The sequence below is a fragment of the Salminus brasiliensis genome, chromosome 23 (genome assembly GCF_030463535.1).
Source record: "Salminus brasiliensis chromosome 23, fSalBra1.hap2, whole genome shotgun sequence".
Lineage (NCBI taxonomy): Eukaryota > Metazoa > Chordata > Actinopteri > Characiformes > Bryconidae > Salminus > Salminus brasiliensis.
In genome coordinates, this window is record NC_132900.1 from 10944678 (window position 1) to 10965028 (window position 20351).

Below are 20351 nucleotides of genomic sequence, written 5' to 3' on the forward strand. Positions count from 1 at the left end.
TATTAGGGATGTTTATTTTTCAACTTCATTGAGAAATTCACCAACAGCTATTCTTCACTGCCTAGAACAGCATAAGCATGAAGGCTTTTCCAGACAACGTCCTGAACGTCACAGCATGCTGAATGGATACTTTCCAATGTATCTATGTCCAGGTGTGTGTGGGGGGGTACTGATCCTCCAAAAGTGGTGGGAATGACATGTATTGGTTCTGAACTTCAGTGACTGTGTGAGGCTCACTGGGTTCTTCTCAAATAACCTGGTTTTGCTGGCCCACACTTCTGAAGAACATCTAATCCCAGCAAGGCAGCAGTAAGAAATACTGCAACTGCTATTTAGCATGTTGGAATACCTCCAGTCGAGTCCAGTTGAGGCCTCTGTTGCCACGTTAACACTTGTTGACCCAGAGGATTCTGGAGCCTCACACCCTCACATCTGTATCATTGGCTCGAGGTGTTTTTGACAGAGTTCTGGAGACTCATTTTGGGGTTGCCAAGAGGAGGAACGTTTGCGAGTAAGGGATGAGGGAGGAACCAGCCATATTTCTTTGCAAAAGAGTGAGAAACCGGGAACAAAAAAACATCCCACCATCCCACCATTTGTCTTCTGCAATGCCAGCCCATTAGCGAGCCCCATAAACAACAGGCAGCATGGTGATTGAGGAAGCATAATGATCTGTCCAGAATGCCTGCTGACCTTCATTTGGCTCAATAGGGAAAGGACGGTGAAAAAGTTGGTGGACCTTTGGCTGGAAGAAGGATGGCAATTTAAATGTGTTTACTTGTCTGTTTCTAGGAGGTCATGGCAGTGGAATTCTGCAGTGAAGTAGGAGGTTTTAGCAGCTGCTTTTGAACTCGCTATTGTGTGATGTTCTTTTGTGTTTGAGAGATGCCCAGGCATCAAAACACTGTAGAATATTTTAGTGCTATGTCTCTGGACACAAGTGCAACACACACAATGCCACAATATGAGTCATCTCACCAAATGCTCTACCAAAATAAGGTTAAGGGAAGTGTTGGCTAAGGTTCGAGAAGAGTTGAAGCTAAGGTAGAATCATCCTATTTTTTATTTTTGGTTCTTTAAAGTTTAAACAGGTTCTATATACTCTCACATCTCATTTACAAAAAATGAACGATTCTTGAACCACTGGTGAACCAGAGATTGGCCAATTGGTCAGTTCAGATCCAACACACCTGACTGATGTTGAAACTTACCATATTACATCAATCAGCACCTACCTAATATTGAGTAGATCCCCTTGTGCCACCACAGCAGAGCTGAGCATTCGATACATTGGCTCCACAAGACCTCTGTGTCCCATGGTAACTCATGGCACCAAGGTGTTAACAGCAGATTCTTTAAGTCCTGCAAGTTGTAAGGTAGGGCCTCATTGATGGATCGCATCTGTGAGCCTTAGGTGCCCATGACTCAGGTCCTGGTTCACAAGTTGACCTTCCTTGGACCACTTTTGGTAGGTACTGATCACTGCACACTGCAAGACCCTCCTGATGTTTTGGAGATGTTCTGACCCAGTCATCTTGTCATCACAATCTGGACCTCGCCAAAGCGGCTTAACCATTTCTCCTGCTTTTATCACCTTCAAGAACTGACTGTTCACTTGCTGCTCAATATATCCCACCCCTTGACAGATGCCACTGTAGATGAAGATGGCTGATCTGCGAATGTTGAGGTTCTTTAGACATGAAAATGTTCCTCACATTCACACATCTCATTTTATCTATTAAAGGATTCTTTAAGGAACCCTCCCTGTTCCTCTAGGACAGGTGGGCCCAAACCTGGCTCTGGAGATCTATCACCTTGCAGAGTGCAGATCCAACACAAGTGACTCTAATATGTAATGCCCTTGAAGGTCTTTATTACCTGGACCAGGTGTGTTGGATAAAAGTTGGAGCACCATGATTGAGCACCTCTGCTGTAGGATATGCCTCCAGAGACTCTTTTTTGGCACCTTTATGAGCCAAGATATTTCAAAAGTACTTTTTTTCTATTTGTTTTGTTAAGGTGTAGTCAGTTTCCTAGGGACTATGCCACTCCCCAAGATGCATGACAGCTTTAAAGATCATCATAATCTTCTTGGATGTTCATGCTGTCATCTACTCTATCTTCCCAGACTACTGGTTATGCAGGAACACGCGTTTAAACATGTTATAGCCTGTTCTGGAGAATCAAAGTCTGACATTAATTCAATGCACACTATTAAAGATAAAATATTTTCATAGATTCATATTCAGAAATACCACATAGGTCCCATATCCCAAAGAACCTGTTATGTGTGACTGGGATGAGCTATAAATGCTTTCTTATAGAAGGCATTGCTCTAGTCAGTGAACCCTTCCTTCCATAAAACTCAAATCTAAATTATGATTATCTAAAGTTCTAACCCAATCCCTACAGTAGTTTCCTTTTCCTACAGTTACACTGGCCAGTAGCTAATTCATTTCTATGGATGCCAGTGTTGAATAGCCTACACGGTTTTGATTGAGATGATGATTGAGTCATATTGACATCAGGCTACGTTCCAAAAGCACAACATTCTCATTATGAGGGCAGAGCATTTAGCAATTTCTCATACTGTATGATAGACATTCATTTAACTGAAGTTGGCTCGAACTCACAAACCCTGCCAAAGTGGAAGGAATAAATTACTGTCAATTTATCTGATCCATTAAATAATAAAGGTCCATATCTACAGGACTTGAATCAGTCTACATAAAATGAAGACATAGGGAAAGACCAGTAGCAGCACTGCGCTCAGAATGTGCCAGAAAAAAGTTACATAGTTGTTTCAGGCATGTTTCAGGTTTTCAGGCAAATCTGACGAAGAACAAATACACTATATGGACAAAAGTATTGGGACACACATCTTAATCATTGAATTAGGTGTTTCCGGGGTGAATTCCAGGGTGGTACTGTATGTAAGAGTTGCAACAAGTCAGCAGGTGAAAATTCCATGATCAACTGTGAGTGGTAGTATTGAAAAGTGGAAACGAGCGGCTGCATGCAAGCCTTATATCACCAAATGCAATGGAAAGCATCAGATGAAGTGTGGTAAGGTACTCTACCACTAGACCCTGGAGCAGTAGAAACATGTTCTATCTCTACTCTGAGTCTGACTCTGGCGAATGCCAGGAGAGCATTACCTGTCTGACTGCTTTGTGCCAAGTGTAAAGTTTGGTGGAGGAGGGATAATGCTGTTTTCAGAGGCTGGCCTATAGGCCCCTTATTTCCAGTGAGGGGAAATCTTAATGTTTCAGCAGACCAGGATATTTAGGACACTTGTACACTTCCAACTTTGTGGAAACAGTTTGGAAGAACTTGACTATCTCACACAGAGCTCTAACCTCAGTCCCATCAAACACCTTTTGGATGATCTAAAATGGAGATTGCGAGCCAGTCTCTGCTGTCTAACATCAATGTCTAACCTTGCAAATGCTCTTCTGGATGAATGGGCAAAACAGACACACAGAAAATATTGTAGAAAGTCTTCCCAGAAGAGTAGAAGCTGTTAGAGCTGCAAAGTAGGGACCTCCTCCATATCAATGTCTATGGGTCTAGAGTGGGGTGACAATATAGCTCCTCTAGGTCCTGTAGTTCATATAGTTTATGTTCTTCAAGTTCCTTAATGAGATATATATTGAAATGCTGACAATGCTTAATTTCTATTACATTTACAGATGCCATATTGATAGCGATATTGACCCCACCTTAAAGTTCACTGACAAATACCCTTAATTCAATACAGATCTAGGGATTTTGCTCCAATGCTGCATATGAATGCTAGATTGCACACAAACTGGTAATGTTATGGGGAAAATCTATATTTGAAATAATGTGGGGGTTAAATCAGCTGCCTCCTCCTCAAATGCAACAGCCCTGACTTGCTGATTGTAATTAGTCAGTTAATGAGTCTGGTAGAATGAGTAGAGATTAGCCCATTGAAATTCAATGTGGCAGAGGCTGATTTACACAACAGGCTGTTTCCTACACGGTGCATTGCTTTCAGTACTGTTTACTAATGTAGCAATTTATTAGCATATGTGGATTATTAGAAGATAGGCAAGCTTGTGAAAGCTATTAGAGAACAAAATGCTCCAAAATATCCAAGTAAGTGGGCAGAGAGAAATGTTGAAGGGACCTAGTTAGCTAGCAAGCATGAGTTTGTAGCATATTAACTGTCACGATGACAACATATACATTTTCCCCTGATTTCCTTTTAATCAGTAACTGACAGGCTTGGTTCTCTTATTGTATCAAATCAATAATAATAATAATAATAATAATAATAATAATAAGCATTCTCTGAAGTTTTTAAACTGTAAAAAACTTAAACTGTAAAAAATGAAAGTTATTTATTACAACGCCACTTATTATTTAAAAAATAGCATTTTTTGTAAGCTAAACAACAAGGTTTGGTAGCTAACTAACCAGTCTGCTGGTACTAAGCTGGTATTCTAGATGCTAGTAGTCTAGTTTAGGTAGTATTTTGCATGGACTGAAAAAAGAAACTCCTGGTCTTACAACCAGCTAACTTATACCAGCCATACATTCAAATCGCAACAGTATTTACCAGCATTAAAGTGTGATCAGTGTCTCTGTAAGCTTGCCAGTGTTAGCTCACTGGTTAGCAACATTTACAGTTATTAGTTATAGTTGTATCTGTACTAGTTAAATGGCTATTTACACTAATAAATTTGAAATGTAGGACAGTGATTATAGTCATAAGGCTAAACAAATGTAGTACTTATATGACAAAATGAATAAATCCAATTTATGAATACTTTTATGAATAAAGTATTCTTCACAACAGAATAATGAGATTCACTCATGCTGAATTCCCAAAGTAATCAATACATAACAAGCATTACAAAATAAGTCACTGTAATACAACAGAACTAGAATATAATCAAGCTTCTGTGCTAAATAAAACATGGACAAATATGTAAAAGAGTACACTCTAAAAAATAAAGGTGCTACAGTAGGTTCTTTAAGCATTGCTATAGAATAGCCACTTTGTTTGTCTCATCAGAAGCAGAAATCTTAACCACATATTCAGACCTACATGGACAAACATCAAAGCTACAACCAGATAAATCTTGCCATACTGCTAATGCTAATCCCTAGCATCATAGTAACACTTTATTATCATGCTAGCAGACAGTTTGGAAGGTGTGGCGTTTTATTTCCTCAGCATTTGATACATAGAAACGACACATTACAGGCTAATCTGCTGAATATGCTAATACCCAAGATAATGATTTACAGCCTTACCACAGCATGCCCCCAAAATGTACTCTGTTAGGTTCATAAAAAGGATAGTAAAAGGAAAAGAACTGAAATGATCCATAAAACGCATGTGTTGTGACCTATTTACCCAGCACTAACTAGGCATGCTGGCTAATGCCTCTTAGCCTCTGTTCCAACACTGCATGTAAGACATGTGCAAATGGATTGATTGCTTTCTGGGTCAAAGCTCACTGTGCTTAAATCATGCAATGCCTACAAGGCCAGGTTTGCTGTATTGTCAAAATATGCCTTCGTCAGGGTCTTATCTCCATGACGACCATGCTACAGGGGCATGATCTCCGAGAGCAAATGGAAAGCAAGGTGGTGGCGGAAGCGCAGAACCGTTGACCTCCAGAAAAAAAGCCTAAGATCAAATTGCAAATCATGTGTGGATGAGTGTGGGGGTAATAAAGGAGGGATATGTGATATGAAAAAATGAAGACCAGAGACAAAGGGCTGGAGGTGAAGACTATTAAAATACACCATAAAAGAAGGATATGCGGATTGCCCTGTTGTCGCTATAGTACGAGGATATTGGGGTCATGGGAGTTCAGCCCTGGCCTGTACCATGTGCATTAATGGATGGATAACTGAAGGAAACTGACTAGAGGGAAGGCAATGGGCTGTGCATTCAGATAAACACCACACTTCCACAAGACAGACAGTGTCTATGTCTCCTGACATCCATATATAGGGACAAGAGCATGTCTTTTTCAAAGATCTGGATCTGATCCCAGAGCAGGGGCACAAGGAAGGCCTAGTGGTACCCAAGGTGCTGGAGCTGTGGAGCACTTAGGTAGATCTTATCTTTTTCAATATCCCTCCTCCTTTTGAGCTTTATTTCAATGATTCAGCTGTCCAAAAACTGAACTGTACAAAGCCAGTTGCTCAGGTTCTAAAGGGATCTTCTGGTAAGACAGGTAGGCCCTCCCTATCAGCTCACATCCCCACCCTTTAGCCTCAAACTTCTTACTTCCACACCGGATAATTGCAACACAGTCATTATCGGCATTTTGCTTTGAGCTGGTTGGTAGTAGATAGTGGTTCATAGAAATGTTCACCAAGTCATGTAGGTACTCTTCGCATTGCGTGTCATCCTCAGTCAATAATGGCTCAAACTGGGCCAGCCCGCAGAGCAAAAAAAAAAGAAAAGAGGCCGGTTTCAAGTAGCCAAAGAAAGGGGTCACACAAATGCAAGTCATTACTACAGTGGAGTCAGCATTTTCTTCGATAGAATCTCTCAGATGGTTCCTCTTGCCAGTAAAGACATCTGTCCTCAGTGGAGTCCAAAAAGAGATTCCACAAAATGCATTCTCATAACACGCGATAGACCCAGAGCACCTATCATAACAGCTGTGGTTTCAGAACTGAATATCCTCTTGAATAACTGTGAGAGACGTCCTACACAACAGTATCACAGATCTTAGATAAATGCCGAAAAACCCTTAAGGCTGGGTGAAGGACGCAAAGGCTATGATGGCCAGTCACTTTTCAAAAGACATTCAAACCATTTATATAAAACGTTCTCGCAAACATCATAGGAAGTAATGCTCAAGGGCTATCTTCACTAATGCCTAAAATATTTTTTTGAAAGTGGTCTAAAGTGGTCTTCATTCAGTGGACAGTCCAATGTGTCTGAAGGTAACGCATGACTACTGTAACTAGCATTGTGCTAAATGTGTGTAAGAGATGTATGGCTAGAGTGAGTGGGTTCAATGGTGATGACTGGACACTTAGAAGGTTTTTTCACTGAAAAGCCAACATATGACATTTTTTTATGAACCTACATTGCTAATGCTTATCAATCTACATTTGGAAGTTTTGACCACACCTTCAACCTTTATGGTTGTAGCAATTACTGCAGAAAACATGGACACCATGGTTACATTCCATTCCATTTTACAGAAATGAGGTCAACTGAGAGAGGGGTGAGGTACATGACGGAGATGGTGGGCTACAAAAATGTTCTTTACAGAAGGCAGAAGGTAAAGAGAGAACGTTGTAGATAGTTGAAAGTCTTTATATGGTACCTCCTCTCAAATGTTTCATTTATTCAGCATAGTTAACCAATAGTTAAGAGAAGCATTATAACCAATGAGGCAAACTGACCAGATTCTAAAGTGTAGGTACCAAAATGCAGGCCATTCTTGTACTTCAGGACCACTAGACCAGTCCCTGTTTCAACACCCCTGACATATGTACATAGTCACTTTTCAGCTACTGATAAACTCTGTGTTGGAAAGAGCATGTGCAGTTCAAGGGTACTCCACTGCTCTGGACCATTTTTTGGTCATTATATAAAGTACACATCAAGTCCAAAGTCTAGTTCTCCAGTGAAATTAGCTGTGAGCCTTAAACAACAATGAGAATCCAACGAGGAACCAACTCTAGCTTTGAGTTCAGCTTGTTTATCACGCCCTGCATACAAGTGAAGGTGGGACCAGGTGTTGAAACACTGAACTCCTTCCATCCAAACACTCCCTCCTGCTTTTCCTTTCTTTCTTTCCTTCTTTCTTTCTTTGTTTATTTTCCTTCGAACAGAAATAACACCAGAGAACATTCTGTATCCCTGCTCGTCAAAGGCTCCAGCGATTTGCTCTAAGCTCCATGGCACCAATCAGCACGCTTTGGAGCTGGCAGAAAGCGCATAAGGGGGAGAGAGACAGAGAGAGACAGAGAGAAAGAGAGGGAAAATAAACAAAAAATAAAGGGAAAATAAAAACACACACACACACACACACACATACAGCAGATGCTCCGGCCCCATTCTCTGCCGACTCCAAAGACAACAGCCCCTGTCCAGTTGTTCCTTTTCCTATCCTCTCACATCCTCTCTACATTCTCTCTCATCTCTCCCGTCCGCTTGGTCTCTGTCCCTCATTCATTCCATCTTTTTAGCATGTTAATAAGTTGGCTGGCATTGCAGAGCTGCTGTTTAGCTGTAGGGAACGTTACTCATCCCACACTGCCTCGGCCTGCCTGAGCTGCACTGTAATTAATGGCTCGCTAGTTCGCCACTGTCGTCTATACAAACATCAGCCTGAGAAAAAAAAAAAAAACTGTACCTATCTGTCTCGCTCTTTGTTATGCGTATAAATCACTGGTCACAATGATTCAGTTCACTCAAATCATTACAAAAAAGGATTCAGTTCATTTCAGTTGTTGGTCAATTATTTGATAATTTTATGGTACAGCATTTTTAGTACACTGAAATTACAGGTGTGGCCGATTACATAGTAGCTTGAAAATAGAACAGGAAGTTATCGACTTTCATCTTGCCCCAATATTGTCTTTATATTAAATATGACCACTGTATTTGATATTGCCGGGTTTGGGGCAACTGCAAATGTTAAACTGCTCTGAATCAGGAGAGAGAAGCTGGTTAGCATTAGCTTAGTTTTCATCACAGGACAAATTCAAGTCTGGCTGACTGAACCCCCTATAATACAGGAATAACTCAGATCCAACAGCTGCTGGGAAAAGGACAGAAAGCTGAATTGAAAGTTTTTTATCACCCCTGGGGTTGGTTCGGTAGCCCACTCGCTAAGCTAATCTTTGCTTAGCTAGCTCAACTACAGATCCACCGAGTATCATCCCCCTCAGTGCAGCTGCTGTTGACTAACTGGCACGAGTGTTGACAATAAAAACTCATGTCTGAGAGAGCGAAGTCGAAAGCTTTTATATGTACGCCGTTTCTATATTGACAAAGAAAACACACAAATAGGAATATAGCACATATCACTCATGTTTGTATGTACTTTAAAAATAAATACATAAATAAATGAAAATTTTATAATTTATAATATATAATAATAAAAATATATCTATAATAAAAATAATAATAATGATAATGATAATAATGATAATCAATCATCCATGGCCACTGCAGAAAAATGATGACAGACAGTTCCAGTAGTTTTTCATTTTCAGTAATCATCTGGCTTTTTCTGAACAATGCCAATAGGTTTCCTACCTACAAATGTGTCACAGAACAGATGGTACAGATGGAAAACACACTATATGGACAAAGGAATTGGGACACTTGCTCATTCATTGTTTCCTCCAAAAGCAAGCTATGATTTGTTTGTAATCAGCAACAGGACAGTCAGTGAGGTCAGGGTGTTGGATAATCACCCCCCACCTCATCCTCAACTCCCCAGCTCATCCCAAAAGTACTGAATGGAGCACCAATCAACCTTCCAGCAGTTCCACTGCTCCACAACTCAATGTTGGGGGCCTTTATACCCCTCTAGTCAACACCGGTATTAGACAAGGTGTGAATATGTTCATGTTTATCTGCTACAGAGAGTCTTATTCTTTACTTAAAGTAGCTGAATGCATTTATTAGAAGGGGTGTCCACAAACATTTGGAGATATATTGTATGTTATGGTTACCAATTTACGCTGACTTTACAAGGTGTGAGACAGACTATAAACAAACCTGAATGTATAAATCCAATCAGAGCCTGAACTTTATAGGAATAGATTGGTCCTGTTGAGTTTTACTGATGCTGTATTCTCTCTGTTACAGTAGTACATCTTCCAGCACTGCTAACATCCCACTGAATCCATACTGAGGAGGACTAGCTCCCTAAGCCTCCACAGCTTTGAATGGTGTTGCTGTGCTTTGAGTTATAAGGGGAAGAGCTGGTGGCCCTGGGTGACAGTTCCACTGATGGAGGAACATCAGCTTCTCTCTCACGCTTTCTGCCACTAACCATCTCTTCTACTTTCACTTGAGTGCTGAGTTTTGCTCAGTTCAAGCAATATAGATCATGGTATATAAACTGTCTCTCTCTCTCTCTCTCTCTCTCTCTCTCGCTCTTTCTCTTTCTCTCTCTCTCTATATTTCTCTCTCTCTTTTTTTCTCTCCTTTTCCCTCTCTGATGTACCTGCCCCTGAAGCTCAGTCACCACAGATTATAGGGAACAAGCAGCTCCAGTGGACAAGATGGCCACTGAAGGGCACCCTGGCGGGGACAGGTGCAGATTGAGTTACAAAGAGCCGGTACAAATCACAGCAGCTAAATTACAGGTCGTGTGGTAGAATTTAGTGTTTGCTGTATGGAGCAAAACGAGGGTCAGGAAGGTCTAGCAAGTTAGAGGGAATGAGGTCAGGGAGTGAAGGTGGACTGAAGAAGGAATTAGCTTGAGGGCAATGCAGAGGGTTACAATGGTCTACAGAGTCCTCATGAACTGTGAGGCTAATATTCTGTATGGTCACCATGACATTCTAGAACCCAGTGCATGTAATGGAGAACTCGAATAGGGTGTGGACCATGTCGCTGAAACGGGTCCTACATTTAGTATATTAACAAATATACCACAGTTAGTTCAGACTCTGCAATGTGATTGACAACGTCAATCTGATACTGATATGAATGAATCTATGTAAGTATCAGCCTCCTTATTTGCCAGAAATCATAAAAAAAGTTACAGCCCAGTTTGAAATCCTAGTAAATGCAGTAGAAACACCATTATAAAGCAATTTTACCTTAAAAATGCCACAGGTTCAAAATCATGGGGATGCTCCTCTGACTTGTATCAGGGAGAATGCATTCTGCTGGTGCCAAAGTCATATTTGTGGGTCTGATACGATTTTGCTTTCCCGAGTAAAAAGCACATTAACATATACATAATTTCCATTTTACTTCCTGTAAACAGCAATTCCTCGTCCAAACTGTCCTGCTCCAGGAGATTCTGAACAGTTTACAGTAAAAGTGAGGGTTCTTCACATTTCCGTGACGGATCTGTCAGGAAATGCAGTGAACTACCTACCGCAAAAGAATTGAACTCTGTAATACTGCTCCCACCTTCCGGGAGAGAAGAGAAAGAGAGATGCCAAGATCCACAGTCATTTTTACTCATATTAACAGTTTTTCCGACATATTTCTTTTTGCCTAATGGGATTTGATCCCAGAAAACGCATTCTGCTTATACATGTATTAAATGTGGACGAGACCTGTCTCTGAATATGTATATGTATATGTATCGGAATCTGATCACAATGCGTCTTGGGGATGTGTACACTTGGCTTTCCATGTGGAAATCCAAGCGAAATCCATGATCACTAAAATCGGATTATCCCTGATCCGATCACCAAAAACACATGCTAACGCCAGGTGTAAACAGGCTCACAGGGCACTAACAGAAAGCTCTCCACATCAGCAGCTAGTCAAAACAACCTGTTTGTGTTTCTGAAACACTGCATCACACCAATGTTTCATCTCTACAAAAACATTGCAGTGGTGGCGGCCATCTTTCATCAAACCACAGTTTAACTAGCCTTCTGACGGTCCAGACTTTTGCTCTCAACACTAAAAATGTGGACCTTAATGGGCTTCCTGAGATAAGGTTTGACTACCATTGGTTGGAGAAGTCTCCAACAGCTACATTTTTAAAGAGCAAATTAGTGACCTCTACAGGCTGAGAAAAGTGAATACTCCATTTCTTTGTAGACTGAACTCTGCAGTTGGTAAATTCTCTGAGTGTAAACTCCAGTCAGCACAGTAGAGATGGATGCAACAAAAAAAAAATGACTGAAAAGGTTCCTCCTACAGTCTACAGATATTCCAAAACAAGTAGACAGGTTAATGGATGTCTAATGGATGGCTTTTGGTAAAGGGAACCTAAGATCACTTTACATACACCTGTTTGATCCAGTTTGCCTAAGGCCACAATGACATCAGCTGAAATGACTCTAAAGCCATGTCTATTTTTTTTCTCACATGTTAGCTAATGATCTTGTTCATGGAACAGACTTGTGTATTTACCAATAATGAGGTTTTGAAGCTTTATGGATGCAGTTATGGTCATTTTGCTACACATCTGATCAAAACTTCAGAGTATTTTAAATTAAATGACAAAATTACAAAAAAAGGTAAAGAGTAAAATTCATTCCACTGTTTTCTTTAATTTCTTTAAACAAGACCAGAGATGGACCGACCAGTGTTTTTGATGCTACATTAACCTTTCCAGGCATTACTTGGTATTGTGCAGAGCTTCCTGCACTGGTCTCTCAAGATAAACTGTACTTTAGTTTTTGAAATCAACCACATTTTAAAAACTCTGTGAATTCTGGGCACTCGCTGAGAGAACTGTGAGTTCCTGGGTAGAACTAGACTATGGAGCTCAGAGTGGAAACACAACCGAACAGCGCTGCTTATCTAGCTCTAGGTATAGAATGTGATTCCTTTAGCTGCTGGTCGTTTGGCCATGGTTAAATGTGGTCTGCACTGTTTGCTGCTGAGTGTGGTTAGAGGTGTTTGTTAGCTCTGCTGTGTTTGGATACTCACTGTACTGGGCTGACTGACTGTACTCTCTGTGACTGTTGTTAAAGGTCTGCTTTCTCTGCTAGGCATGTTAGTTTTACACATTCTACAAATATTTCCAGTGGTTGAACAAGGAACTGCAGCACCCTGTTAACGAGTAGCCTTGCACAGAGCTTCCATTATCTTTAACTTGCAAATATGATCTGATCAGCTGTCAGGATGAGCTAAGTTAGAGAAATATCGTCAGAATGCCGATTGCATATTTGGGCTAAGAATTGTCCGATATCGATACACAGCCAATCGATTTTTCAGAGCTCTAAACAAGATCTCCATTTTCAATTGTCTTACTCTTACAAATAGGGCATCAACTGAACTTCTCTGCAAGTTTTAATAAACTATGAGCAATAAATGTTTAATTTGAATTTTTTTTATTGTCAGCATTAGATTTCAAAAGCATATTTCTCCAAGGTCTGTTTTGCCTACTGAGATAGCAGAGCAAGTCAGTTCTGGCCCATACTCATCACTTTCATCCGGCCCACATAACGCCATGGAACGGCCGTGATGACCTTGTCCGAATCTGGGTTTCCGGAATATAGCCGCAGCTGGCTACAGTTGGACCAGTTATATGGCCCAAAATAGAAATGCTGTATAAACATTTCGCAAGGTAGCTTGCATGTGGGCCACATGTGGCCCAGAGTTCAAATGCCATGACAAACCTTAAATGTGGCTGCTTCAGCTAGACCAGTTTTGGCCCACAGTATACTTGGCATAACCAGACTGTAATTGGCCCAGAATCTCCAGACTGACCTGTCAGGCTCTCGGAAAAGAATTCTTCAGGAGTGCTATCTGTGTACATGCAAGAGTGTGTGCATTCTAACTGCAATTTTGAGTATGGCCCCTTGCCATCTGTATGTTTTGTCCACTAAGTTGCTGATACACATTCCTTCTCATTGAGATGATAATAAGCCTTAAGCTATAAGTGTGTACTGTGGACTTCTGGGTGTAAGACTACTCACAGATTCTGGGAGTGCTTTCTCCGGATCCCTGGCAACCGTCCTCATCGTCGCACTCCCCGCTGGCGTCGTCACCGCTACCCAGGTCTTCCCATGTCTCCCGGTTTCCAAGGCCTGGCATACTCTCCTGGATCTCCTGAGACACACCCAAACACAATACCAACTTTAACATTCATACATATCGAGATAATGCATGAAGGACCACTTTCAGATGTGACCATAGCTGACTTTGAGAAAGTTGAGGCAGGTATTAATTTACTTGGAAGGTTCATTATAGATGCCCCCTAGATGGTCACCTGACATTCAACTAAGATTTAACTGAATTCCTATTAAATGCAACTGAACTCTATACTGAATGTAAATGATCGCCTATTGACCGTAGCCCTGCACCTAACCTTACCCTAAACATCCTAAACATCTAACCCTCAACATAATAGGTTAGGGTTAGGGATAATTATAAGGTTACATTTAATAGACAGTAATTCACATTCAGCTTAGAGTTTAGTTACATTTAATGAAAATTTCAGTTGAGTCTTAGCATCTATGAGACATCTATAATCTATAATAATCATCCAAGTAAAGGGATGCCTAAAACACTATAACAAATATAGTTTTTTTTTAGAAAACACTACAAAAATACATTTTGTCTTATTATGTCATTAGTAATTTTGACTTCAATAGCAATTTATGGGATAATATTACCTATTTGGAATAATGACTTTCTTTTGAGTATGACCTACATTGTGAAAATAATAAATGACTATTTTTGTGATTGTGACCTATTTAGTGAAACTGATAATGAAATTTTGTGATTTCTGTCAAAAGTCTGTCAAAATAACTCCATTTGTTCTGGATGTTTTTACCTACTTTGACAAAAAAAGAGCTATGTGATCATGACCTACTTTGACCAATGTTGTGATTATAACAATTGTCAAAATAATGATTTTTAAAAATTCTGGACATTGTAAACTATTGAACAGTTCTTTTTTTAAACTATGTTGACCTATTTTGTCAAGGTAATGCCATTTTTCTAAATGTGATGTATTTTCAAAACAAATACTTATTTGATATGTTGACCTATTTCCCAAAATAATTACTTATTTTCTGTAAGATGTATTTTGTTGAAATATTTACTTTTTTGACCTACGCTGCCAAAATAAGTGCTTATTATCTTGTGATTGTGACATATTATCCTATCTATGTGTGATTCTAGATTCTGTGACCTATTCTATTAAAATAAAGACTTTTCAAGAGATCCTGACAAAACACACGATGCCCTGTTTTCTTGACATTGGGAAACATTTAGTTAAAATAATGACATTATTTTCTTGGGATAGCATCTGATTGCATCCCCACCAGGAAAGAAAAAAATGCTCCTCCATTTCCATTCCAAATCAGCCACCCATGGTGGACACAGTAAGAGGATCATAGTTTTAACAGCAATTATGATTCTTTTTGAATCAGTGAACCAGTGAACCAGTTCTTAACATGAAAAGGCCTCAGCTCTTGCTGTCACTGTCACACCTGTTCCCCCTCAAGTCTTTGCTCACAGACTTCTGGGGATGTGCCCTCATTTTGTAGTTCACAGTTAGCCTTCAGATGAGTGCTGCCTCTGACCTGTTTTTCTCTATGAGGAAAAAACTGCAGAAAAAAACTGAATGGAGTTTTCCTAAATTGTCCCCATCACACTCTGCGGCTAACCACTGAGTTCCAAAGCCTGTACGTTTTTGTCCGTTTGCCCCCTAAATGTCACTGTCATTTACTAGGTGTAACACTCCACACACTGTACTGACATCACAGTTGGCATGATGACTAGTAATCTTACTAAAATACTCCAAGCAAACCAGGACACTTTGTCAAGTATGGTAGTTAAGTGGGTTTGGCAATAGTAGGCTACAGTTTGAGCAGCTGGAGTTGAACAGCTTTGGCACCAGAACAACGAGCTGTCAGTCATATGTGGGTTAGCACAGACATTTTAGCGGGATGTATTTTATGCATTTTCCAAACACTGTGTCCCATGAGGCATCAGGCAAGCCTATTGCTGACAGAAGTACAGTCATCATCCCACCTAATCCAAACCTACAGTAGAATGACAGGTCTCACTTCAGATTAAGTGTATGTAATAACTGTGTAGTTACACATAACAATCCAGGCAACAACCATGTAACTACAGGCAATGTATTCTACATTTTTTTTTAAAAAAAGGGGCTTAAATAAAGACTCATGACAAACAGAGATGTTAAAAAACAAGTTTGCAGCTTTGTTCAACTTTTGCTCTGTCAAACGTTACGACTCTGCGTTGTTTTCTTTTTTCAAATGCAGAACGCCAGAGGTTACAGAGTCTTGCGTTGTTTGAGAAAACTCTTTACTACAAAAAAAAACAAAAAAACACTGAAATAGTGTTTTACTTGTACTTGTACCTTTAGGCTGACGAATAAATAAAGTCTACATCGGCCCACTCTCTATACGCCAGCCTCTCTGTCCAAACAGATTCCTATCTGATACCTGCTCTGCCTCCCACTCTTTTAACCTTAGCGTACATTAGCATGAGCTAAAAAGACTTACATACAGAGGCGATGACAAACTCTATGGCATAATTGACAAACTCTATGGCATAGTTGAATGATGAGATTTCAGTACATGGAACCGATCTGTTCTCTTCGTTCAAAGAAAATCTGGCATACTAAAAACGGAGCTGGAAATTGGGCCAATTCCAAAATCTCCAAACTATTATGCCCCCCAATACTTACATAAACCCACATAGCCCACTAGTCAAAGCTCCAGTCAAAGCTGGTTAAATGGTAAAACGTGGTGGCGACTTTGGGAGAATATGGTGTTGTTGATACTCAAGAGCAGCACATCACCTCCAGACTCTGCTAGTTATGGGAATACGAGTTGCTACGTAACCAGGCCTTGTGGCCGCAGCTTTTCCTCTGCCGGTGTCTACAGAAGGGGAGCTTAAACTCGGCACGTGATGAAGTAAACTAGTCAGGAAAAGAAAACAGGGATTGTCTCTAGGCTGAAAGCTAACAGAAGTCAATGCTACCTTTTACCATCTCTTCTCTCCATCATCTGCTCCCTCAGAAACAGACTGTACTACCTCAGCTGACCACGGAACTGGAGCTAAACACAACAACATCAGAAGGAAAAAATATGGGATAATTATTGTTCTCCAGTAAGACTCAAGAAAGCCAAACCTGGGAAAGCTACCCAAGACTACGATCTCTTCAACTAGCTAACAGCACATTGCACTGAGAGGACACAACAAGAGGACAGCAACACTATCTGGTATGAGAGTTCATTGTGGAGCTCTTCTGTGAGCTCACTGTAGTGCCATAAACCAGGGTTGCCAAATAACAGGGTTGTAAACGGCCTTGCATAATCGCGTCTGGGCTTTTATCATCCCATCCAAAGTCGCATATTTAATATATACACATCAAAGATAATAAAATAGTCAATACAAGCATTGTATGCACCTATAAAAAGGAATTCCATCATAATCTGAATTATTTTAAGCCTAGAAAAGTCTATTTCTTTAGAACAGATCTGAACCAGGTCACTGAGTGTATGTATGTAAATCTGTTAAGAGACAGAGTGATCGATGGCGGGTGGCAACCTGGTGCCAGTAATAGACGCAGACAGAGCAGAATAACTATGTGCTGTGCATTTACCCACACACACTTGTTCTTCAGAGGGGCAGCTTTGAAAATCAGTGGGCGAACCAACGTCAGTAGGCAATCTACTACCAGCCAAGGGCGTAGAATTAGGTAGGAACATGAGGGACATGTCCCTACCAATATCGAGTGGCTTCTTAACTGCCCCTACCAATAATTTTATATAATAAAAGATTAAGCTACAGCGTCCTGCCTGTGTCTAGTCTGTGTATTTGGTGCCGTCTCCCGAACCCACACCGCTAACAGGATAGACATTTCTTGCTAACGTATGAGAGGCTATGGTTGTAAGTTGCGCCAAAGCTCTGTCATGTAGTTGTAGGCAGGAGCTGTGTTGTCAAAAATCATGTCTCATACTGATTCAGTAAGGGACAGTGCATTTTATTATTAAGTGAGGGAAGATTCTGTATGCTATTTTGCGGAATTGGTGGCAGTGTTTGTGTGTGTGTGTGTGTGTGTGTGTATGTGTGTTTGGCAGTTAGCCCAGTCTGTTGATATGCTCAGTATGGAGGGTAGCCAAAAAAAAGAAAGATGGACATTAGGAGCTCCTAAAATTTAGAATTGCTAATGTGTAGAGTCAACAACAACGGTAATCATACTCAACAAAGCCATGATTGTTATGCTTAATGTTAATATGTCTACATCAGTGTGAAAATCATGTAGTAGCTCAGACAGAGGAGAGGCAGGTATATTAATGGCTGAATTCAGTATAGCCTAAAGGGCTGAATGTCAGTTCCTAAATAGCAGCATTTCCAGGGGGGCCCCTTGGGCCGCTTTTATGTCCCCACCAATGGCAAAATCAGACCTATGCCCTTGTAACCAGCCCTGCCCAAAATCTAGCTCTGGACCAGCTTCTGGTTTCAGATGGTCTGAGTTGGTGTTCGATGTTCAAAGATGGTTGTGCAGAGGAAAACATACATGTGTTCACTGCATTTGATTTTGATGGACTAGTTGGTCAATCAGCACCACAATCAACTTGACTAAGACATACACTATATGGACAAAAGTATTAGGACACCTGCTTATTCATTGTTTCATTCCAAATCAAGGGTTTTTTTCCTGGAATAACTGTATCTACTGTCTAGTAAGGGCTTTCTAATAGATTGTGGAGCACTGAGGATCTGATAGCATTCAGTGACAAGAGCATTAATGAGGTCAGGACCATGTTGCAAGGTCGCCACCCCACCTCATCCCAAACTCCCCAACTTAGGCCAAAAGTATTGGATGGAGCACCATCCATTATTTCAGAGAACACAGTTACACTGCTCCACAGCTCAATGCTGGGGGGCTTTCTACTCATCCGGCCCATGCATGACATTGGCTTTATTTCTCTACCAGGACTAGACAAGCGGTGTGTGTGTGTTTGTAATTTACATATTGCTAAAATTATTTAGCAAAATACCTTGAAAACAAACAACAGGATGAGAATAAACCACCTCATAATATGATCTTAAAATAAAACCTCAGGGTGATATTACCCCCCATGCCTCCAAAATTGCATCAGTGATGCTCTCTCTCTCTCTCTCTCTCTCTCTCTCTCTCTCTCTCACACACACACACACACACACACACACAGAATGATAGTCACTTTCAGGCCCTGACCAACTCCCTCAGTCTCAGTGTAAATATTATCCTTTCATATAGAGAACCACCACCCTCCACTGCACACGGCTCATAACTATAGCGATCTGAGAGCCAGTTAAAGTTCAGCTCAGGGGTTTTCTGTGACTTTCTTTTCATCATCCTCTCTCTGTCCTCTGATGCTGACCTGTGCTTGTGCTTTCTTCTCCGTCACCTTCTGAAAAAAGCCCTTAAGCCTAGTGGACACTGCACAACTTCTCAAAACCTCTCAAAATCCCAGAATTGCTACACTGCTCACGCTACACAGCATTTATTATTCTGACCTGTTATGTGGGCTTTGCAGTGGGCACACAACACCAGTAACCACAGATGAGGCCCACACACTCAATGATCTTTCACCTGGAGAGGCCGTGATACAGTGCACCTGACGATAAAATCCCACTGTCTCGCCAAAATCATCCAAAAAACAGTCAATTATGGGATAAAATGGAGTTGGAGACACTTGCCAGTGGTTCGTATCCCTGTTCCCCGGCCCTGCATGTTTTAGTGTTTACCCTGCTTTCAAAGCACCCGATCCAGCTAATCAGCTAATTACAAGCCCTGGGTTGATGGTGGAAAGTGTGGGACAGCAGGTTACGACAAAAATGGAAGGGAAGGAGGTGCTCCAGGTAAGAAGTAGTGGCTGTGTTCTCTGAAATGGTGATGCTCCATCCAGTTCTTTTGGGATAAGGTGGGGTGGTGATCATCCAGAATCCTGACTTTACTTACGCTCTTGTTGCTGAACGCAATCAAATCCTTACAGCAATGCTCCAAAATCTAGTAGAAAACCTTCCCTGAACCTTCCCTGAACTCCAACAAAAGCAAAACAAACAATGAATGGGCAGGTGTCCCAATACTTTTGTCCATATTATGTATGTATTGTTGGTAGTAAGGAAGAGGCATTGGTGACAGTGTTTGTTAGCAATGTTAGCTTAGCTTCTCCCATTGTAAAGTTAAAAAGCTCACATCAGGGCTCAGAGTGGCTCCTTGGTCTAATGTGCTATCGCTATCAGTATCCGGAGTCTGAGAGGGCATGACCAATTGCTCAAGGTGGATAGATGGCGCCTTATCGCCCCCATCATCACTCTGAAGCCACGTTGGCTGGCACAGGCACCTGTTAGCTGGTGCAGGGGAGCTGGGGACCAGCCCTTTCCTCTGAGCGTGTTGGCGTGCTGACTTTGCATGTATTGAAGGAGCCATGTGCTAAGTCCTTAACCTCCTAGTGTTAGGAGCAGTGCTAGTGCTAGTTCTTTCAAATATTTCTGTCTGTCTAATTTTCCCAATTATATATTGATTGAATTAATTAATGTCATGGCTTCATCCAGAATTATGTGTGTGCAGAGGTTCAGGCTGCTTTGTGTTTATTGAGAGATTTGTGAGGGAGGAACACTGTAGCAAATGTTGTTAGAAAGATATCAGGATGCTTGTAAATGTAATAGAAGCATCTCATTGACTCATTAAGCATGTCTGCAAGCA

The 20351-nt window shown here is 40.9% G+C and overlaps 1 protein-coding gene across 1 annotated transcript in view; it reads right to left on the minus strand.

The window, feature by feature from the left end:
* gpc5c (glypican 5c) overlaps positions 1-20351 on the minus strand; it is a 241227-nt gene that overhangs the window by 50904 nt on the left and 169972 nt on the right. The window contains exon 8 of the mRNA XM_072669083.1: positions 13588-13720. Coding sequence (XP_072525184.1) covers positions 13588-13720 — 133 coding nt within the window. The remainder of the gene's footprint in view (positions 1-13587; positions 13721-20351) is intronic.